Raw genomic sequence first — 24,849 nt, forward strand, 5'->3', positions numbered from 1 at the left:
ATCCATCCATCTTCTACATATCCAAAATGGTGTCGTGGGGACAATTGTTCCAGGAGGGACCCCAGCTATCCCTTTCCTCTAGGACATTATTCTGCTAATTCTGGAGGATCCGAAGGCGTTCCCAGGCCAGACAGGGTATATAGTCTCTCCAGAGGGTCTCCTCCCAGTAGGACGTGCCCATAAGACCTCTGAAGGTAAGTGCGTTGGAAGCATCCTAATCAGATGATCGAGCTACCTCAGCTGACTCCTTTTGATGCAATGAAGCAGCATCCTTGTATACTTGCTGTAAGTTTACAAGTATACCCCCATATTCCCCAGCACCCCCTACAAACCTTGGAGGACATAGTCTTAGACCTTTTACAGATCCAAATGTAGACCGGAGAATTGTACTCCTATAACCCCCTCAACAATTCTGCGAGAGGAAATATCTGGTGAACATTTTCATGGCTAGGACAAAAGCCACATTGCTCCTCCTGGATCTGAGGTTCAACAATCAGTCAAAGCCTCCTCTCCAATACCCTACAGTAAGTTTTCCATGGGAAGCTGAGAAGTGTGACCTCACTAATTGGAACACAGATTCTGGTCCCCTTTCTTAAAAATTAGGACCACCACACTAGTCTGCCACTCCAACGGTACTGTCTCAGTCCTCCATGCGACACTGAAGAGGCATGTCAACCATGGGTGCCCCACAACGTCAGAACCTTCAATATCTCAGGCGAAATCTCATCCTTAACTGGCAGAATGCCACCGGGGAACTTTTTAACTATCTCAACAACCTCTGCTACAATGATGGAATTGCATTCTCTCTAGTTTCCAGGCTCTGTCTCCTCCAAAAAGGCATGGTGACCAAATTGAGGAGATTGTCAAAGTGCTTCTTCCACCCCCTGACGATGTCCTCAGTCTGGGTTTGCAGTTCCCGTCCCCAAGCGTACACACTTTGGGATGGGACTGTAAGTATTATTATCGTTATTATTATTACAGACCATTGTTAACTGCATAGTCTGAGACCAACATACATTAAATGATGCAATCTGCTGGGTTTCCTTAGATAAAAAAACTTTTTAACCAATTTGAATAAATAACTGAATCTGACTGCACTGTTTGATAGTTAGGACTAATTGGAATGCATGCACCTGACTTGAAATCTGTATGATTCGATTGAATTGACTTTGTAAAGTGCCTTGAGATGATATGTATTGTTAATTGGCACTATATAAATAAAATTGAACTGAACTGAAATGCCAAAAGTACTTGTCAGTCATGTTCTTGTACCACAAATTCCCTTATCCATTGGTTTATAGACCTTTCTTTGTCAACCAGTGTTCAGTCATATTATAATAATGTTGGACCATCCCCAAACTATTTTCACAAAGTTATACCATAATCTGCTTGTGTTAAAGGTTTTGAGTTTTAGTTACTTGTTTGTTCTCTCTGCTCACATTCTTCAGTTGCTGTTAATTCAGTTCATTCATATTGATTAGATTCATTCATTCATTCTTGTGTTTAGATTACCTTCTTGGAGTCGGTGTTAGCTGCTTTTAGTTTGTATTTCCATGTAAAACTGGTTTGCTACCTGGCTACTACCAGCTCCATATCTGATTCCCTGCCTGTGTTTCGTGACTTTGGCTGTAAGTTTACCATTTCCCATCATTAAACATTCTACTCACCATGCGGCTCCCGTCTGCACTTTGGTCCAGCAAAACCCAAACCAGACTCAACATGAAATTGTCCAAAATTTCTTGGTGGGGAAGCATAAAGGGTTTCTTTCAAAGGAAGCTTTGTTTTTGAGTATATTTTGATATGAACTGTAAACCTTTTTATATAATTTGAACTAAGACAGCTGTAGGGGGGGGCAAAGAGCAAAATCTGAACGTTTGTGGTCTTGCTTTAAATATATGATGTAGGACATTTATTCTGAAAGGAGAATCCAGATTTTTTTTTTTTATGTTTCTGTCAATACTGATTTTGTTGAATGAGTGATTGATTATAAATAAGTTGGTAATGTGGATTTAGTGTCTGACCTTTTTAAAAATCTTCATCGTGGAGGTGCTATGAAGTTCCTTCTCATCGGCTGCTGCATCTTTAACTTCTGAAGAACAACATCTCTGACTTAATAATCTGAATTCCTTCCTCCAGACAACATGAACTATGATCATCCAGTTATTGACATGAGCTCCATACCTATGTTCATCAGAATAACTGTATTCTGCTCATCGTCCGATGTTTGTTTCCTGATTCTCTCTTGATAAAACTGGAAGAACTTCTGAAATAAAAGTTTTTTTTACACATTAGCTATCAAACTTAGAAGATACGGTTTCACATTAAAAACAGCCCAGGACCATTCAACATGATTTATGATCCATGGTCAGACACACAAACAGATTCTATTCTTCCTGATAAAAAGAGGTTTCCTGATTAATGGAAGCTGCTCTCAGATCTCTGGTTTTACTTTTGTTCCACATAAATAACGGCACATTAAAATACTGAAATATGATCCTGCTGATGTGATGCTAATCAGTGGAGCTCTGTTCAGCTAGTCACATTTAAAATGAGCCTGTTACTGATAACCTGCCGAATGGTTCACTATCTAACATTTAATTTGGCTTAAAGAGTTTTTGCTTAAATGTTTCCTAAAGTTTAACTGAAAATTATGAATATTATTCTTCTGTGAAATCAAAAGTGCCCAGTAAGTTTTACAGACCATAAAATAACTGTAGCTTCAACATGTTTGAGACAGAAACAAACTAAAAAAAAGTAGCTAAAAGTGTAAGTGTAAAGTCTAACTTTACCAGTTTGGGCAACAGGATATAGGACAGGATGGACAGGAAAACAACAACACAGGCTACGATGAAATAACCGAATGCTGCATCCTCCAGTTCAGAGCCGCCTGCAGGAGATCAAAACTCCCGATTAAAATGTTCATTATATGTAATGTCACATTTAAACTGTTGTCAAGCATTTATATTAACAAGACAGACAAAACACATTTCCATTTAGGGTGATGTTGCAAATCAGTGAAGAAAGATTATTTAACAGACTTGCAATGGCGCAGATCATAGCAAAGGCAGCAAAGGTTCCGGCGAGTCCTTGACCACTCATTATGGGAGTCGTGTATGAAGTTGGAAGCAAACCCGCCATCCCAAAGAGACTGCCCTGCAGTACCGCCCCAAATGCTGTAAACCGAAAAGCAAACAGGTAAACAAATAAATAAGCCGATAATTCAAATCAGGTATTTTATATAGTGCCAATTCACAACAGATTACGTCTCAAGGCACTTTACAAAGTCAATTCAATCATACAGATTTCAAGTCAATTACATACATTCCAGCTGATCCTAGTTATTAAACAATGTAGTCAAATTCAATTTATTATTGGTTAAAAGTTTTCTATCTAAGGAATCCCAGCAGTTTTTATTGAGTCAGCGACTTGTAGAATTCCCTCCTCCTGGATGAGCATGTAGAGACAGTGGACAGTCACTGGCATTGACTTTGCAGCAAATCCTCATACTGAGCATGCTTCCTGTTAAATCCAGAATAGAATTTAAAATTCTCCTTCTCACATATACAGGTCCTTCTCAAAATATTAGCATATTGCGATAAAGTTCATTATTTTCCATAATGTCATGATGAAAATTTAACATTCATATATTTTAGATTCATTGCACACTAACTGAAATATTTCAGGTCCTTTATTGTCTTATTACGGATGATTTTGGCATACAGCTCATGAAAACCCAAAATTCCTATCTCACAAAATTAGCATATCATTAAAAGGGTCTCTAAACGAGCTATGAACCTAATCATCTGAATCAACGAGTTAACTCTAAACACCTGCAAAAGATTCCTGAGGCCTTTAAAACTCCCAGCCTGGTTCATCACTCAAAACCCCAATCATGGGTAAGACTGCTGACCTGACTGCTGTCCAGAAGGCCACTATTGACACCCTCAAGCAAGAGGGTAAGACACAGAAAGAAATTTCTGAACGAATAGGCTGTTCCCAGAGTGCTGTATCAAGGCACCTCAGTGGGAAGTCTGTGGGAAGGAAAAAGTGTGGCAGAAAACGCTGCACAACGAGAAGAGGTGACCGGACCCTGAGGAAGATTGTGGAGAAGGTCCGATTCCAGACCTTGGGGGACCTGCGGAAGCAGTGGACTGAGTCTGGAGTAGAAACATCCAGAGCCACCGTGCACAGGCGTGTGCAGGAAATGGGCTACAGGTGCCGCATTCCCCAGGTCAAGCCACTTTTGAACCAGAAACAGCGGCAGAAGCGCCTGACCTGGGCTACAGAGAAGCAGCACTGGACTGTTGCTCAGTGGTCCAAAGTACTTTTTTCGGATGAAAGCAAATTCTGCATGTCATTCGGAAATCAAGGTGCCAGAGTCTGGAGGAAGACTGGGGAGAAGGAAATGCCAAAATGCCAGAAGTCCAGTGTCAAGTACCCACAGTCAGTGATGGTCTGGGGTGCTGTGCCAGCTGCTGGTGTTGGTCCACTGTGTTTTATCAAGGGCAGGGTCAATGCAGCTAGCTATCAGGAGATTTTGGAGCACTTCATGCTTCCATCTGCTGAAAAGCTTTATGGAGATGAAGATTTCATTTTTCAGCACGACCTGGCACCTGCTCACAGTGCCAAAACCACTGGTAAATGGTTTACTGACTATGGTATCACTGTGCTCAATTGGCCTGCCAACTCTCCTGACCTGAACCCCATAGAGAATCTGTGGGATATTGTGAAGAGAACGTTGAGAGACTCAAGACCCAACACTCTGGATGAGCTAAAGGCCGCTATCGAAGCATCCTGGGCCTCCATAAGACCTCAGCAGTGCCACAGGCTGATTGCCTCCATGCCACGCCGCATTGAAGCAGTCATTTCTGCAAAAGGATTCCCGACCAAGTATTGAGTGCATAACTGTACATGATTATTTGAAGGTTGACGTTTTTTGTATTAAAAACACTTTTTTTTTATTGGTCGGATGAAATATGCTAATTTTGTGAGATAGGAATTTTGGGTTTTCATGAGCTGTATGCCAAAATCATCTGTATTAAGACAATAAAAAACCTGAAATATTTCAGTTAGTGTGCAATGAATCTAAAATATATGAATGGAAAATTTTCATCATTACATTATAGAAAATAATGAACTTTATCACAATATGCTAATTTTTTGAGAAGGACCTGTAAAGCCCTTAATGATCTAGCTCCATCATACATCAGAGATCTTATTGGTCCGTATGTTCCTAACAGAGTTTGAGTTGAGTTTGAGTTTATTTAAAAAAAAAAGGGGGGACAATGCATATTTATGGACATGTCCATGTAAATATGCCAGATTATAGCCAACGGCTAATTTCCATCTGTAGTCCCTTCAGCAGGTTGAATCAACGACATAAAGTACTAAAATCAATAAAACAACAGTAACAACAATTAGAATAGTAAGCCATCATGACTGTGAGCAATGTAAGCAGGTAGAGTAAGTACACAGAGAGATAAAAGTTCCTTAAAAACAATACGATAAAAAATAGAAAAAGAAGCAAGAACAATGAAAAATATAGTGGATCATAACATACAGGCCAAGTGTGTCAGGGCACCGTATGTATTTTACTAGTGTTAAAAAGCTAAAATTAAATATCAAAAGACTGATTGAAGTGCAGAGTGCAGAAAGTATATGCCCGTAATAGACAAATATACAAGTTTAGTCATGGTTGTGGCAACAGTACTGTTCTTCCAATAGCCAAGCTTTAAGATGTTTGGTAAAAGAAGTCAGAGTCAGAAGTTCATGTGTTGAGTTTAGTTTTGAATTTCAGGTGCGAGAAGCACGAACAGAAAAAGTGGCTTGACTAAAGGCAATCTTTCTAAAAGGAACCACACAGTCACCACTAGCACCAGCACTTATTGATTGTTTGAGTTTGTTTCACAAACTCCTGTAACGGAGAAGGTGCTTTGCCATGAAAGATTTTCTAAATCAAGATAGCATCGGTGTGTTTAATAATATTGTCCCAGTTTAAGCGCTCATGTTTTTTTAATATGTGACAGTGAAGGTACGTTTTTGGTTTTTTATCCAATATTTTCAGAGCTTGTATATAAACTGTTTCAATCGGCTTTAGTGTCGTCTTACAGGCTGATGCTCAACTTGTTATGCAATAGGACATGTGGGATATGATCATAGTATCAAAATACAATTTTGCTGACTCAAGGGTTAGATTGTGTCTAATAAACCTAAAGTTGGACAAGTTAAATTTAATTTTGTTTACAATATTTTTTATCTGTTGTTTAAAAAGAAGTTGAGTCAAGAGTGATTCCTAAGTATTTAAACACTTGTGCAACATCAATTGTTTTACCTTGCACAAAAATGATAGGATCAATGTCACTATTTGCTCTTTTTGAGAAGTACATACACACAGTCTTGGATATGTTCAAGCATAGTTGGGATTTCTCAAGCCAGTTATAGACATTTATCATAGCATCTGTCAGCTTAAGCGCAGCGTGTTTTTTGTCCTTTGCATGAACATACAGAACAGCATCATCAGCATACATTTGGCGGATTACATTCAAAGGACAACAACGTGGCAGATCATTTATAAACAAACTGAAAAGCAGTGGACCTAGCACTGACCCCTGCGGTACCCCAAGATTGTTTTTGCGTGATGTTGACTTCATGTTCTGTATCCTAACACCCTGTGATTTTGCAGATATATATGATTCAATCCAATTCAGAGTACTTGGGGAAATGTTAAAACTAGACAATTTAGTAAGCAGTATCTGGTGATTAATGGTGTCAAACGCTTTTCTGAGATCTATGAAGACAGCACCTACACCACCTGCATCCAATTTTGATTTTATGTTTTCTAAAAAGAAACAAACTGCTGTCTCAGTAGAATGATGTTTTCTAAAGCCAAACTGCATCCTGTTCAAGGCATATGGACTATTGTGTGGAGCGGACCAACCCGGACTCCTTAGTTATCGTCGTTGGCGACTTTAACAAAGGTAATCTCACCCACGAACTCCCCAAATACAGACAGTTTATTAAATGTCCGACCAGAGAGGACAACATTCTGGATCACTGTTACACCACCATCAGAGACGCTTATCACGCCGTCCCACGTGCTGCACTGGGCCAATCCGACCACATCATGGTCCACCTGATTCCTGCATACAGGCAGAAACTAAAGCTCTGCAAACCTGTTGTGAGGACGACAAGGAAGTGGAGCAGTGAGGCTGTGGAGAATCTCCAGGCGTGTTTAGGCTGTACAGACTGGGATGTGTTCAGGACTACTACCAACAGTCTGGACGAGTACACAGAGGCTGTGACTTCCTACATCAGCTTCTGTGAGGACAGCTGTGTACCATCATACACCAGGGTGAGTTACAACAACGACAAACCCTGGTTCACAGCTAAACTCAGAAGGTTAAGACTGGATAAGGAAAAGGCCTTCAAGAGTGGGGACAAAGACATATACAGAGAGACAAAGTACAAGTTTGGCAAGGCAGTGAAAGAGGCCAAACGACTGTACTCTGAGAAGCTCCAAAACCAGTTCTCAGCCAACGACTCTGCGTCTGTCTGGAAAGGGCTCAAGCAAATCACCAACTACAAGCCGAAAGCCCCCCACTCCATCAACGACCGACGCCTCGCCAACGACCTGAACGAGTTCTACTGCCGCTTTGAAAGACAAAGGGACAGTCCTGCAACCATCTCCCACGACGCCCCCCAACAGCTGCAGCCACAATCCACCACCCCCATCTCTCCAACCTCAAGAGGGGTCTTGGCACCTCCAACCCCCACCCTGAAGTTCCCCCCCACCAGCCCCCTACCCACGCCGAGGACGGCTCTTTCCATCCAGGAGAGGGACGTCAACAAACTCTTCAGGAGACAGAACCCCCGGAAAGCTGCTGGTCCGGATTCTGTCTCACCAGCCAGCCTGAAGCACTGCGCTGATCAGCTGTCTCCAGTCTTCACAGACATTTTTAACACCTCACTGGAGACATGTCATGTGCCAGCCTGCTTCAAGTCCTCCACCATCGTCCCTGTTCCCAAGAAGCCAAGGACCACAGGGCTTAATGACTTCAGACCCGTCGCCCTGACCTCTGTGGTGATGAAGTCCTTTGAGCGCCTTGTGCTCTCACACCTAAAAGACATCACCGACCCCCTCCTTGACCCCCTGCAGTTTGCCTACAGAGCCAACAGGTCTGTAGATGATGCAGTCAACCTAGCCCTTCACTTCATCCTCCGGCACCTGGACTCCACAGGAACCTACGCCAGGATCCTGTTTGTGGATTTCAGCTCTGCCTTCAACACCATCGTCCCAGTTCTGCTACAGGAGAAGCTCTCCCAGCTGAGTGTGCCCGACTCCACCTGCAGGTGGATCACTGACTTCCTGTCTGACAGGAAGCAGCGCGTGAGGCTGGGGAAGCACGTCTCTGACTCCCTGACCATCAGCACCGGTTCCCCCCAAGGCTGTGTTCTCTCTCCTCTGCTCTTCTCCCTGTACACCAACAGCTGCACCTCCAGTCACCAGTCTGTCAAGCTTCTGAAGTTTGCGGACGACACCACCCTGATCGGACTCATCTCTGATGGTGACGAGTCTGCGTACAGATGGGAGGTGGACCATCTGTTGGACTGGTGCAGCCAGAACAACCTTGAGCTCAACGCTCTAAAGACAGTGGAGATGGTTGTGAACTTCAGGCAGAACCCAGCCCCACCTGCCCCCATCACCCTCTGTGACTCCACAATTGACACTGTGGAATCTTTCCGCTTCCTGGGAACCATCATCTCCCAGGATCTCAAGTGGGAGCCAAACATCAGCTCCCTCATCAAGAAAGCCCAGCAGAGGATGTTCTTCCTGCGGCAGCTGAAGAAATTCAACCTGCCAAAGACTATGATGGTGCACTTCTACACAGCCATCATTGAGTCCATCCTCACCTCCTCCATCACCATCTGGTACGCCGCTGCTACAGCCAAGGATAAGGGCAGGCTGCAGCGTGTCATTCGGTCTGCTGAGAAGGTGATTGGCTGCAGTCTACTGTCGCTCCAGGAACTGTACACCTCCAGGACCCTGAAGCGGGCAGGGAAGATTCTGGCTGGTCCCTCCCACCCCGGTCACAGACTCTTTGAGACTCTCCCCTCTGGCAGGAGGCTGCGGTCCATCCGGACCAAAACCTCACGCCACAAGAACAGTTTTTTCCCATCTGCCACCAGCCTGGTTAACAAAGCCCGGAAACCACCCTGACACTCTCCCTTTCCCCCACACCCCCCCTTTTTTTGCTGACAGGACACTTGTAACTTGTAACTCTATGAGTTACATTAACGCTCAGCTTGGACTCCTCAGAATCAGAATCAGAATCAGAAAAGCTTTATTGCCAAGTACGTTTTTGGACATACAAGGAATTTGTTTTGGCGTAGTCGGTGCAATACAATACAAATTAAACAGTACAAACATATCTACAATATAATATAAATATAAGTGCACAGTTTTAAGTGAGTGCTTTACTTGCACTGCTTTACTTGCACAATGATCACCTGCACTGTTGCATTGCTCTTGCATCTTATACTGCTCTATATTTACTCTCACTCACTTAAAACTGTGCACATATATTTATATTATATTGTAGATATGTTTATACTGTTTAATTTGTACTGTATTGCACCGACTACGCCAAAACAAATTCCTTGTATGTCCAAAAACGTACTTGGCAATAAAGCTTTTCTGATTCTGATTCTGATTCGGGTTAAGATGATCTACAATTTGCTCCGCTACTATTTTTCCAAAACTTTTGAGACTGCTGGAAGTATGCTTATCGGTCTGTAATTGGTGGTTATTGCAGAATTACCTGACTTAAAGACTGGTGTAATGACAGAGCACTTCCAGGGTTCAGGGAAGGAACTTTCATTTATGGATTTATTTACAATAGTAGTTAAGGGTGCGATGAAAGATTCTTTGTGATATTTTGGAAATGTTACATCCATACAAAATGCATCTTTGGCTTTAGAGCTTTAAAGGCCACACACAGCTTTATCAACTAGTGACTGTGACACAACGCACAAATTAAGAAAGGGTTTGTCAGCGTTTAGTGACATTGGTGGGGGCCATTCTATCTGGGGACAATTGCTTCGAGCCAGTTTCTTAACTGAGTCTATAAAATAATCGTTCAAAGTTGTTGCAATGTCCCTTGGATCATGAATGACTTTCTGCTCTAGCTGTAGCTCGGTAATTTCTCTGTGCACTATACCATTTCTGGTTAGTTTTTGTTATGTTTGGCCAGATATCTTTAGCATTTCCTCTTGCAGTACTAATTACATTAATAAAAAAAATAGCTTTTGCGGATCAAGTTTCCTTTTTATTATTTTATTTATTTCTAAGAGAAGTACATGTCTGTCTATCGTTCACCCTTTTCCTTTTAAGTGATATTTTAAGAGCATGATCTTGTTTTTTCAGTAATGTCCGTATGATTTCATTCAACCATGGGAGGTGATTCTTTTTTAATGGTTTTGCTTTGATTTTTCTAGTAAATGCAGACATTGTGTCCTGGATAACGGTCATGAATACATCACAATTGTCACTAACATGATTATGGGTGAGATAGTTATCCCAATTGATATTGTTTAGCGCCTGAGTCAAAATTGGGGATCTCCCTCCTTGGTACTCTCAAATGTTCTGATATTGTTTTCTTAGTATAAGAGAATCTATTTTTAGATAGAGAACAGAATGAAGTTATGGTCTGACAGACCTGTGATCATATTGAACATCATATTGAATTCTGTCACACTTATTAGAAAAGACGAGATTTATGCATGTTTCAGAGGAAATAGTTAGTCTAATAGGACCTTTAATTAATTGAGTAAAGTTAAAATTAGTCAATAATGATTTTAACTGTCTCTGAACCGATTTGTCAAGCCAATTTATATCTAAATCTCCAAGCAAGATATCTTAATTTTTTGTGTCACATTCCTTAAGTAGAGCCTGAAGCTCCGCATAGAAAGCACTTGAGGCTGATGGAGGTCTATACATCCCAATCAGCGTTATCGACATTTGCGGAGCGAGAGCTCTTTTAAGACAAATACATTCAAGGTTGTGTACACTGACCCAATCTATCGGTTTGCACTTTAAATGTTCCCTTACATAAAATATTACCCCTCCACCCCAATGTCCCACCTTGTCTTTCCAAAAGATATTGAAGCCTGGTATATGCAATCCAGCCATCGGTAAATTTATATTTAGCCAGGTCCAAGTTCGAATTACTTAGTAAGTGATTAACTTGGTCACACTTGGGCAAAATGCTTCTAATATTTAAATGTCCACCAAGCAGACCTCTTGGCTTATGTTGTGGGTCCCAGATTACCTTAGCTTGGTTAAGGGTGCAGTATAGATTTGCAGATCGTTGTTTTTTGAACACAGGATTCCTGGGGCATAACCTACTCTTGGACTCATTCACTGCAACACTGCTGATGGAGTCTGAAAGAACTGCTAGCAGTGTTGGAGGTCCCACTGGTAGTGATGGCAACCCATCTAGCTGAGGTGGAAGTCCAGTTAGCGGAGGTGGAGGCCCAGGCAATGGACGTGAAGGTCCAGCTGGCTCAGGTGGAGGCCTAGGCAATGGAGATGGAGGTCCAGCTACCTGAGGTAGAAGTCAGGTTAGCAAAGGTTGGGGCCCAGACAGCAGAGTTGGAAGCCCAGCTAGCTGAGGTAAGAGCCCAAACAACAGAGGTGGAAACCTAGGCAGCGGAGGCGAAGGCCCAGCTAGCTGAGGTGGAAGCCCAGGCAGCAAAGGTAAAAGCCTGGGCAGCAGAGGTGGAAACCCACACAGCAAAGGTCGAGGCCCAGCTAGCTTAGGTAGAAGCCCAGCTGGCTGAGTTGGAAGCCCAGCTAGCCATGGTGGAAGTCCAGTTAGCTGAGGTGGAATCCCAGCTAGCTGTGGTAAAAGTCCAGTTAGCTGAGGTGGAAGCCCAGGCAGCAGAGGCTGAGGCCCAGACAACCAAGGTGGAGGCCCAGTTAGTTGAGATGAAGGCTCAGGCAGCAGAAGTGACACAGGACCAGGATTTATCTCAACATCACCAGCCAAGATCAATATCAATAGAAACAGTACAATTCCCAAGAGTGGTTTAGAGGATTGTCCATTTTTATCCTGAGATGGCCTTGCATGGCCATCATCCAATATTTTGATAAACGGAAAGTGTTAAGACCTCTTGGTCAGGCAGAGAACCTGATTTTCATCCATTCTTTGAGGACAAGTTGCGCACACCAACAAATATAAGAGTATAAAGGCAAATAACAAATAGGTTGATGACGTATCCCATGATCTTTTTGTGCTTTTAAAAAGCTAGGGTAGCAAACACACAGGACCTGCCAGACAGTGTGACTGCACCACGGCAGCCATCTTGTTGTTGTCTTCCACTCTATTCCGACACCCTTGCCTCCAAAGCAATTGGTTCTCAGACTGCAGGTTTACTGGTGGTTCATAGAGTCTCTAGAAGTAGAATGGGAGGCAGATCCTTTAGTTATCAGGCTCCTCTCCTGTGGAACCAGCTCCCAGTTTTAGTCCGTGAGGCAGACACCCTGTCTACTTTTAAGGCTAGGCTTAAAACTTTCCTTTTTGATAAAGCTTATAGTTAGAGTGGCTTAGGTTATCCTGAGCTATCTCTGTAGTTATGCTGCTATAGGCTTAGGCTGCTGGAGGACATAATGACCACTTTCACTCTCTACTACATTCTCATACTACTCTCCAATTATGAATTATCTGTATTTATAGCTGACATGTTCTTCTCTTCCTGTTTTTTAATTTCATAAAAGCTACACCTGGTCTGCTATTTATGATTACCTGTGACACATTCCTGCAGGGGAGTATATTTAAGGTTTTTTAAGTTGTTGACCATTTCTCTTTCAAAGACAGATTAAATGAAGAGAAACTATAGCAGGAGAAATATGATCTCTATTTATTATTTTCATCACAACTTCAGCTGCATCCTTCAGTTGAAGACCTTTAACGGTATTTTATGGACTTCCTGAGAGTAAAAAATAATAATAGTCCAGCCTTGAAGTAACAATGCAAGGACTCATTTTCTGAAGAACCCTGTGAAATTTCTAATTTTGGGAAAATTTGGGAAACAAAAGAAGGAAGTTCCATGAAGCTGTTTAATAACATGTCCTGATCAAAGATAAAACCAATGTTCTATACCTCTTTATCACTCAAGGTCAATTTAATCTTCTTTCTACTTCTGTTTATGTCAGCCTTTCCCTATCAGGGATTACAACAGTGAGTCATTTGTCTTCTGCATCTTATTCTCTTACACCCACTCTCTTCATGTCATCTTTCACTCCATCCATAAATCTCCTCTTTGGTCTTCCTCTAGGCCTGCTGCCTGGCCATTCCAGCCTCAGCATCCTTCCGTTGTGCTCACCATACTTCTCTTTACATGCCCAAACTATCTCAGTCTGGCATTTCTGACGTTATCTCTAATATGTTTAAAATGAGATGTCCCTTTGATGTACTCATTCCTGATCCCTTCCATCCCCGTCACTCCCAAACCTCAACACCTTCATCTCTGTTACCTCAAACTGTGCCTCCCGTCTCTTCTTCAGTGCCACAGTCTTTAAACCATGCAACATTGCTGCTCTTACCACTATCTTAAACACCTTTCCTTTCATTTTCACTGATACTCTTTTATCACACAACACACCTGACACTTTTCTCCACCAGTTCCTCCCTGCTTGGACACGTTTCTTCAACTGTTTTCCTAAGTAATTAGATTTCTTTATCTCTGTTCCCTGTCCCCTCATGACTCCACATGGGTCCCACTCATTCACACACATGTATCCTATGTTGCTCCAGCTGCATTCCTCTGCTTTTCAAGGCAAACCTCCATCTCTCTAGATTTCCCTCCTGTTACCTGCTGTCACCACAGATCACAATGTCATCTGCTAACATCATAGTCCATGGAGGTTCCTGTCTAACCTCCTCTGTCAACCTGTCTATCACCACAGCAAACAAGAAGGGGCTCAGAGCCGATCCTTGATGCTCTGTAAGAGCTCATTGAACAGCCTAGTAAAAAATTATACTGCCGCCCATGAGGCAGGCACCTTATGAATTTCTCCACTGTGGGACATCTTTATGGACCAGCAGCAAAGTAAAAAGAAAAATACAAGCATAATGGTACTTACAAACATAAAAGACTATAAAAATCAAAAAGTAATAATAGACTGTACAGTAAAGGAAAAAATACAACATGAGAAAAAGAAATACTGTACAGTCATTAAAAAAGGCATGCTTAGATTAATGAAATGTGCAACTGAGTAGTGTTGGAAAATATTCATGCTATACTTATAGGATCTGTATTGCTATGCTCAAGTATGTTTAATAATGTGTGAAATAAAACATATTGTGTAACTTAGAGGCCTGCAAACAGGCTTCTCTGTGTGTGTAGGACTTAGATATCATCTGCCCAGTAACAGAAGATATTTCTGTATGTAAGACTTCTGCCCTGCAACAAGAATATATTTGTATATGTCTGTAGATAAAGGCCAAAAGTGGAAAAACAGGAAGTGCTGAAAAGGCAGCTGAATGTCAGAGTGCCAGACAGCTCCGATATGAAATCAGACGGTCAACTGACACTTGATTAAAATGTATTTTTGTTCACGCCTTGTTTTTGAATATAAACTGCTGTTCTGGGGGAAGTAATCAGAAGTTTCAGAAGTATTCGGACGAGCTTCTCCCTGTACAGGCATCTAAAGACTGCGCAGTCTCCGTGTTTCTTTTATTACTTTGTTTTATTAGTAACAGTATAGGATGTCTTAGCTTTACCAAACAAACGAACACGCAGGAGTTAAGGGAACAACCCCATCAGTAGTGGGATCTGAAAATGTCCAAATGTGCATGTATAATTGTGCATAAAAAAACAACAACAGAATATTTACAAAAATTTAAAAACGGTACAACTGTGATTGAGCAGTTATTGAGTTTGTTGAGACCGGTGACTGTTATAAAGTCTTAACAGCTGCTGGACGGAAGGACCTGCAAAAATGCCCCTTTGTGCAACTAGGATGCAGCGAGGAGCTCTCCAGTTCTGCAACAGCTTCATGCATGGGATGTGAAACACTGTCCCACAGTGGGGTGGGAGACATTGTCCAACAGTGATGTTAATATTCTTTCTATGTCTCCCACCACCTGGATCAAGGGGGCATCCTAGGACAGAGCTGACCTTCCTGATGACCTCATCTAACTGCATTTGGATATACCACTGATATTGGCCAGAATCCAAGAAGCTCTAAAAAGCATGCCCAATAAAAAGGCTCCAGGCCCAGATGGATTCCCAACAGAATTCTACAAAGAATTCTGGAATATTTTAGCTCCAATATTCCAAAGAATGTTGCAAGAAACCGAGGAAAATGGCAGACGTCCACCAAATATAAATTCTGCCAACATCTCTCTCCTGTTAAAACCAGAAAAAGACCCAATACTACCTGCCGGCTACCATCCCATATGCCTTTTTAACGTTGATCTCAAAATAATCTGTAAAGCCCTCACAAAAAGACAAGATAAGGTAAATCCTCTCATAATACATCCTGACCAAACTGGTTTCATAAGAGGGAGACATTCATCCACAAATTCACGCAGATTACTTAATTTAATAGACTATTCGTACAGAAAAAATATTGAGACCAATATATTATGTCTAGATGTAGAAAAAGCACTTGATAGACTTAACTGGAAATTCTTGTTTGCAACCTTGACTAAATTTGGCTCTGGAAACTGTTTCATATACTGGTTAAAAATATTATACATTTCCCCAGCAGCATGTATCAGGACAAATAACCAAACATCTTCCAGTTTCTATCTTCAGAGGGGCATCAAGCAGGGATGCCCACTTTCCCCCCTCATTATTTGCTCTTTTTATTGAACCACTAGCGGCAGCAATCAGGCAAACTAAAGATCTGACCGCTGAGTGTGGGTGCTGCGAGGTGGGCATCGCTGAGTGTTTGCATCAGGCTTCTCGACCTTATACTGGGGTTGGGTTTGCTTGTCTTCTAGGTGGTTCCTGGTGGGTGGTATGTGCTTGGGGTTGGTGGTCTTCATCGTGCCCCTACCGACGTATGGAAGGATGTGTGGTGTTGCTGTGGCGTTGGCTTGAGGAGAACTGTGGCTTGGCTTGGCTCTCTTGTTTTTGCTCGGCTGGCCTGGATGTTGATGGTTCTGAGTCTGTTCGCTGTGCATGCTGTGGCCTTTCGGCGGCGCCCTTCGGCTTGCTGGGCCAGCGTCTTTCCCACGGTGGTGGGTGGGCGTGGTGCGTCGCAGGGTCTTCTTGACTGCCTGGCTGGCCCTGCTGCTTTTGGTTTGTTTGTCTGTGGGAGGGTGCATGTGCTTATGCTGGCTCGCAGCTTGCATTTGGTTGGGCCTACCATTTTGGGTCAGGTGTGGCTTATTGGCGGTCATGGTGTTGGTGTGGGATGTGTTTTGTTGGCCTGGTTGTGGCTGTGGTCCGGTGCCGGGCATCAGGGACTGGGCACTCCATTGGCTCTGCCTTGTGGGTTCGGTGTTGGTTGGGCATCTTGGTCATGTGCCCTCCTTTGTGTAGTGTATTCTTGTTGCACTGGGCCTGCTGGTCTGCTGTGTGGTCTGCTGTGTGGTAGAACCTCTTCCCCAGGTTCATAGCTCGTTTAGAGACCCTTTTAATGATATGCTAATTTTGTGAGATAGGAATTTTGGGTTTTCATGAGCTGTTTGCCAAAATCATCTGTATTAAGACAATAAAAGACCTGAAATATTTCAGTTAGTGTGCAATGAATCTAAAATATATGAATGTTAAATTTTCATCATGACATTATGGAAAATAATGAACTTTATCACAATATGCTAATATTTTGAGAGGGACCTGTAGTAATGCTTTTGTAGGTGTCAGTAACAGCTTAAATTGGACAACACAAAATAATTTCAATAATAAAAATGAATGAATCAACTCAACCTGTCTTTCTCTGATGCTGAAACTAGTGGGTTTGAAGAAGCTTTGAAGACGGAGGCTCATCCATGAACCTGATGGAGAAGAATTCTTCTGGTAACAACGAGTGGTTTCTTGAAGGAAATACGACTTAATCTTCAGTTTTCTTCCTTTAAGTGACAGGTACTGATGCTCCAGACTTTGATGGTTAAACAGGATCTTTGTTGTCATATGTCTCCGAAGACAGTAGTTTCCAGAGGCTGAAGAGTTGAAGGAAACCCGGAGACATAAATGAGGTTGATTCAGGACTTCCAGAAGCCTGAAACTTAGAGCAATCAGCTGTTCACCGATCAAGTTCACTTCTGTTGTCTGGATAAAAAGGCTTTAGATGAAATCAGATTCTTAATTGTGAGGCACAGTCCTTTCTGGGCTCACGGGTTGATCCTCTTTTTAATGCAGTCGATCAGTGGGGCTGTGTCTCTGTTCCTTTTCCATCCAAGCTTCTTTTCTCCATCCGATCTTGTTCGCTGGTCTTCTGCGAGGAAACAACAACGTTTCTGCTCTCATCATTGTTTTTATAGCGCTTGATGCCTTCACCGGTCAGGCCCTTATTAGTCTTCTTAATTATTGCGCAACCTATTCAGCTCAGCTTCTTGATTATTGCTCAATACTTTAGTCATGGTCATTGTGACCTACTGATTCTGCTTCTCAGCCTTGGAGATGCCAAAAATAGCCACGCTGGTCTGTAGTCGCATCCTCCCATCGCTGTCAGCATGCAGCTGGCTCTCGTTACTCCTAGTCATCCTCCAGTTCTTTCCCTAATCTGCTCACTTTTAAACTTTACACAGTATTACACATTTCATTCTTCAGCTTCCAGCATTCACTTTAAAACACCGTTGCAAAACCATCACTTCATTCTTTTTATTCATGCTTTACAAATGATTAATGTTATATTTCTTTCATATATAGCTGATTGAGAATGTCAAACCTTAATGTTTTTTCCTCTAATTCTCAGTTCTTAACCACATTTCAATCATACATCTTTTAACTTGTTAATCTAAGATTACTAATTTTATTCAATACATCTGAAAGAATATAAAATCATCATACATCATTTCTTTGGATATACTTGTTCATATTTTTGCAAAAGATAAGACAGATAACATGTGGCAGATAATATGTGGCTCCACACAGGCCTCTCCAGTCTCTCAGCTCCAGAATATGAGAACATGCTTGTTTCACTCCTCACTGCTTCAACTGTGTTTTAATAATTATTGCATGGATTACACATAAGGATATAAGGATATTTATTGTAACTTTTATGGAGTTAACTGTGAGCAGTTACTAAATGTTGCATAGATTACATGGAAAGATCTCACCTTATTTTGACAAACCCCTGTATGTTTTATGCAGGTGTAGAAGCAAGCAGGGTGTTATCTTGTAATCTCTTCATCCTTTCTTTCTCTCCTCCTTTCTTTTCTCCTTCTCTCCCTTTTTCCTTTTTGCCCCACCTTTCTCTCTTTTGTGCTTCTTGTTTTTTTCCTTTTCATTTCTGTCTCCGTGTCCATAACAACTGAAATAATCCCAAAGAAGTTTCTAATAAAGTTTATTTTATAAATATCAAGCAGAGCTTTAAAGCGTCGCTGTAATGCTCCACTTGTGAAAGTAAATCTGTTGGGCTTTTTCTTGGCATTCACACAACAGTTGTGAGCTACTCTGCCGGCCAGAGTTACCAATACATAAAATAAATGTATGATGGTAAGTTTATTACTGATGTCATATTTTGTCTATAGCAACGGTATCAGTGTCAAAATTAAGACTTCTGTGCACCCAGCGGTGGCTACTTCCTTGTTGCAGGCGATCATACAGTATCTATTCTGCAGCCAGCTACTGATCTGGGCTTCTTCGTGACACTCAGACAGCAATTCTGAGTGCTACTCTGCCAGAGAGGACAAGGTTACAAAAATTAAAAAAATAAAAATTTCTGTGCTTTATGATTAAAAGGTTGATTTGCTTGCAGAATCATTGGGGATTTATTGGATTGGACGCATTATCCTGGTGCCATTAAACTAGCTGACAGTTCAAAATATACCAAAAATAAGAATACAAGTCATGCTTTTATATTTAGAGGGAAATAATAACTAGGTTCAACTTGTAGGCTATATGCATTAAAATTGCGTGACAAGTTTCTTTTAATTTTGATTTACTCATCTTTATTTTTATTTATTTTTGTTCCAGAGAGGGCGCCATGTACAAAAGAGGGGTCCACATGGTCACAACTAGTCCGCCAACCTGAGCCGCCCCGGGATGAAACAGTCCTATTTACTCACCTTTATACAAGACAAATCAAGATGATGTGACTCATTTATAAGAGGAAGATTAATGAACTGCATAACATTAAAGGAGGTATAGCGGTATAGTAAGGCCCCCACCAGGATATATGAAGCCCTTTAATGACAAGAGGAGATTCTGATCTGCCCCGGATGGTCTGAGAACTGTGGTAACTGCTGTTTGGTAGGACAAGCTATGTGTTTTTTTCCACTTCTGCATAGCCTGCAGTAAGAAAGACAACTTGGACTGAGACACATTTCCTGGTGTGGATTAACACCACACAAACTGAGAGAAATCCTCTGGGGGTATTTTATTTAATTTTATGTGTTTTTTCTTTCCTTTTTTAAGTTTATGCTTTGGGTCCATCTTTTATTTCTGTAAAATGTTAATTCACCTCAATGTATGTGGAGACCTCGGCAGCCCGATCTCTGGATGCTTAGGCTGACTCTAGGGACATGGAATGTCACTACGTTGGGGGGAAGGAGCCTGAGCTTGTGCGAGAGGTTGAGAGATATCAACTAAAAATAGTCGGGCTCACCTCCACGCATAGCGTGGGCTCTGGAACCCATCTCCTCGAGACTCTCTTCTACTCTGGAGTGGCCCACAGGGAGAGGCAGTGAGCTGGGTTGGGTTTGCTTGTTGTCCTCCGGCTCATGTTGGGGTTTAACCCAGTGGATGAGAGGGTTGCATCCCTGTGCCTTGGTTGGGGATAGGTCTCTGACTGTTGTTTCGGTCTACGGGTCAAGCGGTAGTGCGGCGTACCTGGCCTTCTTGGCGTCCCTGTCAGGGGTGCTGCATAGTGCCCCTCCCAGGGACTCCATTATTCTGCTGGGGGACTTCGACGCCCACGTGGAAAACTATAGTGACACCTGGAAAGGCGTGATTGGGAGGAATGGCCTCCCCAATCTGAATCTGAGTGGTGTTTCATTGTTGGACTTCTGTGCTAGTCACGGATTGTCCATAATGAACACCATGTTCAAGCATAAGGGTGTTCATCAGTGCACTTGGCACCAGGACACCGTAGGCAGTAGGTCGATGATCGACTTTGTTGTCATGTCTTCAGACCTTTGGCCGCATGTTTTGGACACTCGGGTAAAGAGAGGGGCTGAGGTGTCCACCGATCACCACCTGGTGGTGAGTTGGATCTGCTGGTAGAGGAAAAAGGCGGACACACCAGGCAGGACCAAGAGTTTAGTGAGGGTCTGCTGGGAATGTCTGGCGGAGCCCTCGGCCAGGGATGTATTCAACTCCCACCTCTGGGAGAGCTTTGACCAGATTCCGGGTGAGGAAGTTGTCGATGCTGCTACCTGTAGCTGTGGTTGTAAGGTCTGCGATGCCTGTTGTGGTAGCAATCCCCAAACCCAATGGTGGACAGCAGCAGTAAGGGATGCTTTCAAGCTGAAGAAGGAGTCCTATTGGCTGTGGTTGACCTGTGGGACTCTTGAGGCGGCTGATGGGTACCGTGAGGCCAAATGTGCCGCGGCCCGGGCTGTGGTAGAGGTAAAAACTCGAGCCAGGGAGGAGTTTGGTGAGGCCATGGAGAAGGACTACCGTTTGGCCACAAAGTGATTCTAGCAAACCAACCAGCACCTCAGGAGAGAGAAGCAGGTCGTCACTCCTCTTCAACATTGGGTGGTGGTTGGGGACAGTGCCTCTGGACTGGCAGACCGGAGTGGTGGTCCCCTTCATAAGAAGGGTGACCGGAGGGTGTGTTATGTTCCGGGCATGTTCCACTGGGAGGAGGCCCAGGGGAAGGCCCAGGACACGCTGGAGGGACTGTTTCTCGGCTGCTCCTGCAACCCGGTCCCTGATGAAGCAGAAGATGATGAGTACGAGTATGATGAGTTAATTCACCTGAATGTACCTTATCTGTAAGTTGTACTAATTTCAAAATTAATTTAATACATGGTTGAATTTGACTGCGTCATCAGTCACTTTCTACTGCAGCAGTTGAATCCTAGAACTGGTTCAATATTAGCCTGAGACATAATGATTTAAATTCTGTAATCTGAGAGAACTGTTACAGTAGGTTTCATTTTGTTTAGGTGAAGTGAAAACACAGAATAGTTCCTTTATTTTATGACTGTTGAAGGCCATGGAGAAATCTGTTATGGTTTGCAAGATATTGGACCCCAGAATGCAGACGAGCAGGCATTGTGATGGTAAGTGAAAATAGGTTTAACTACGAAAACTCACACTCAGCAGGAGGCAGGAACTAAACAAACGGGCAGGCAAGACTGGCATGATCAAAAAGACAAGACTTGGTTTGCGAACAAGACATGAGCATGAGAAATGTTTCCGCCATGACTAACTGAACAGGTGTGTATATATGGAGTGAAAACAAGGGGGAGCAAGGAGACAGATTAACTTGGACAGGTGAACCGAATAAACTTAATTAACAGAACAAAACGTGACTGGAGCAAAACAGAGACTCTTGAACACAAACTAGAAAAATATGAAGCAAAAGCATAACCAGATCCAAAAACCAAACTTGACAAAACATGAACAAGACGACAAAACAAAAGCAAGACCAGGAAAATAAACAGAAACATGATTCAAAATCTAAGAAGAATAATAACAAAAGAACAAGTCAAAACCTTAACTGTGAAAAACATAAGAAAAAATCAGAAACCAAAAACCAAACAACCCCAAATCATAACAAAATCATAATTGCTCTGGGAATTTTCAATAAAACTTTATTTTAGGGGAAAACAAATTATGTCAAAAATATCTTTTATAAAGTTTTAGAAATTGGAAATATTAACAGGATGCTCTTCTTCTGCCTTGAATATTACTACTGTCAGGATGTGGTTTGCGGGCGGACAAAAGTGCAGACAAGAGCTGGGCAGCAGCATGTTGTAAAAGGTGTTCAGCTTTATTTCCAGAGGTTATCAAAGAAACCAAACAAGGCACTGCAGATACAAATAAAGTCCAGATCCAAAAACGTACAAGAGGTTCTGCAGGAACATGGAAAAACTCAGCACAAATACGTGGGTTGAGAACGGGGTATGACAAACACAAGGAACCAGCGATGAACAGAGACACCAAACCAACTAATATCCTGGGGAAAGACAAAGGCAGGTAATCAAGGGAACTGAGAACAGGTGTGACAAGGAGGCAGGGAAGCAGAAGGAACAGGTGAAACAAATACAAAGACTGAGGATGGGCAAAGTAACTAATAAACAATAAACAGAAACACAGACCAAGCAAACCTATAGACAAAGATAAATAATCAAATGGGGAATAAGAAAACTAGAATAATCATGACTAAAGTAAACAGAGAAACTAGAGGGAACATAGGAACAACAATAACAACCTGAGAACAAACAAAGAACCCATAAAGAAAACCTGAATACAAAAGTAAAGAAACCTAACCACACTGACTGAATTAACTGGAAAGGAAACAGAAAATAAACTAGTAAACAAGAAGAGTGCAAAGGAACAAATAATAAAACACAATTAAACACAAAGATACTAAAGAGAAATAAAACTAGAGAATCCAGGGAAGACCAAGAACTATAATAATTACAATAATAATAATAATAATAAACCATACAAAGTAATAAGAAAACAACCATAAAAAAATTTAAGAAGTAAACACTAGGAGGAGGAAGAGAGAGAAAAGAAAACATGATACAAAAACTAAAATAGAAAAATCGAAGCAAAAGGTGAACAAACACAAAGCCACAAGCAACGTCCAAAAATGTCACTCCGTGACAACTACTAATAATGCTGCAGCTTAAATGTGAGACAAAAAATGTTTGAAGCTAAATATGAACTTGCTCCACCATACTTTAACAGTAGAGCTATTACTTTAGAAGGTTGTCTGCAACCTTATTTCAAGCTTTTTCTCCAGATGCGAGCTGTTTGCCCTTAGCAGGATGCAATCGTACTACACCAGCTTCAGCAAGGTTATTGGATCAGCCAAGGAGGAGACATCGAAAGTCAAACAGGGGCTGTTCCTAGGTGCTGCTGGCAACTCAAACAATAGCCACTAACTGTCGACGAGTTCCTAATCTGCCAGACGACTCCACTCCTGAGGGACATCAGCCCAAGCCAATGAGCTAGAGCACTGGACCTGCCCCAACGATCACAGGAAAGATCACGCCATGAAGGACAGCAGCCCACCACCAAATCAAAAGAACTGTAAGCTAATCACTGATTACATGAAACTCAATAACAGTGGAAAAACCCACGGGACATATAGCAGAATGTTGCAGAAGCTGGAAAACAAGCTTGACACCATGCAGACAAAGGGTGGTGAAACCTATTTATGGAGAGTTGTAAATGTTATCTTTCAGAATATACTTTGTTTTACATGAGGTATAGTTGACCACATAAAGGCCGCTGTGTGAGTGTGGGGATAGGAATGTGTAAATTGTCTTGCAGAAGATGATGGTAAGATTGCACAATAAGTAGGGGTGATGACAGAACAGAGGTCTCCTGGAATGCAGCGCTGAATCATCAGGGAATGTCAATAGTCTAAGCTCGACCCGCTGACTGGACACTGGCTGTTTGGGGAAGAAGAGGAAGAAGAAGAAGAGCGAGGAGAGAGGAGAAGAACTTGACTGTCGACGAGGGATTAGACTACGTCGAAGAAAAACAGTTTTGGTGCAGCGCGGGAAAAACAAAGCATAGAAATATATCGGATTTGGAAAAGGTGGATTTGGGCATAAACTGGTATGTGAATGGTTCGGTTGGAAATGGAGACCGGAAATGAGGAAGACATGGATTTTAAAGGGTGGACGCCAGTGGGGAGAGGAAGAGGGAAGGGACGTGGAAGAAATAAAATAGATGAAGGAAAGGGAATTGGTGATATTCAAGGTAGTAAATGAGAATTGGAAGGAAGTTCAGAAGAAGAAAGGATAGTTAGGAGGAAAGTTATGAGGGAGGAATTTAAAATAATATTAAAACTTAAGAATGAGGAAGAACAGGATAACATCAGCCCCATTGTGTTGTCAAGAGAGATAAAAAAAGAAAATTGGAGATGTTGAAATGGTAAAGATTTTGAGAGATGGAAACTTATTGGTAGTTTGTAAAAATGAAGAACAAAAGAATAAGGCTTTAAAGGTGGATAATATCTGCAAACAAAACTGTTGGAGAAAAAAATCATGGGAGAAAATAAAAATATTAGAGGAGTGATTTATGGGATCCTTCTAGATGAAGATCTTGATAAATTTAAGAGAAGTATTATAGGTGCAAAAGTGAATAACTTGAAGAGATTGTCAAAAACAATAAATGGAGGAAAAGTAGGAAGTATGTCAATACTCATTGAATTTGAAGAAAAAGAGTTGCCACAAAACATTAAAATAGGTTATCTCAGCTTTCAGGTTAGACCTTACTGGTCCTTCTCAAAATATTAGCATATTGTGATAAAGTTCATTATTTTCCATAATGTCATGATGAAAATTTAACATTCATATATTTTAGATTCATTGCACACTAACTGAAATATTTCAGGTCCTTTATTGTCTTAATACGGATGATTTTGGCATACAGCTCATGAAAACCCAAAATTCCTATCTCACAAAATTAGCATATCATTAAAAGGGTCTCTAAATGAGCTATGAACCTAATCATCTGAATCAACGAGTTAACTCTAAA

The 24,849-nt window shown here is 41.9% G+C and overlaps 1 protein-coding gene across 6 annotated transcripts in view; it reads right to left on the bottom strand.

The window, feature by feature from the left end:
* The window catches only part of LOC124868400 (equilibrative nucleoside transporter 1-like), an 84,428-nt gene that overhangs the window by 40,149 nt on the left and 19,430 nt on the right, over positions 1-24,849 (bottom strand). For 5 of the 6 annotated variants that reach the window (XM_047365630.1, XM_047365629.1, XM_047365628.1 and 2 more), the window contains 4 exons: positions 3,039-3,173; positions 2,790-2,887; positions 2,182-2,263; positions 2,022-2,089 (listed from right to left, as the gene is read on the bottom strand). In XM_047365630.1, coding sequence (XP_047221586.1) covers positions 2,022-2,089; positions 2,182-2,263; positions 2,790-2,887; positions 3,039-3,173 — 383 coding nt within the window. The remainder of the gene's footprint in view (positions 1-2,021; positions 2,090-2,181; positions 2,264-2,789; positions 2,888-3,038; positions 3,174-24,849) is intronic. The other variant, XM_047365633.1, reaches the window with a different exon arrangement.

The sequence above is a fragment of the Girardinichthys multiradiatus genome, chromosome 5, assembly GCF_021462225.1.
Source record: "Girardinichthys multiradiatus isolate DD_20200921_A chromosome 5, DD_fGirMul_XY1, whole genome shotgun sequence".
Taxonomy (NCBI): Eukaryota; Metazoa; Chordata; class Actinopteri; order Cyprinodontiformes; family Goodeidae; genus Girardinichthys; species Girardinichthys multiradiatus.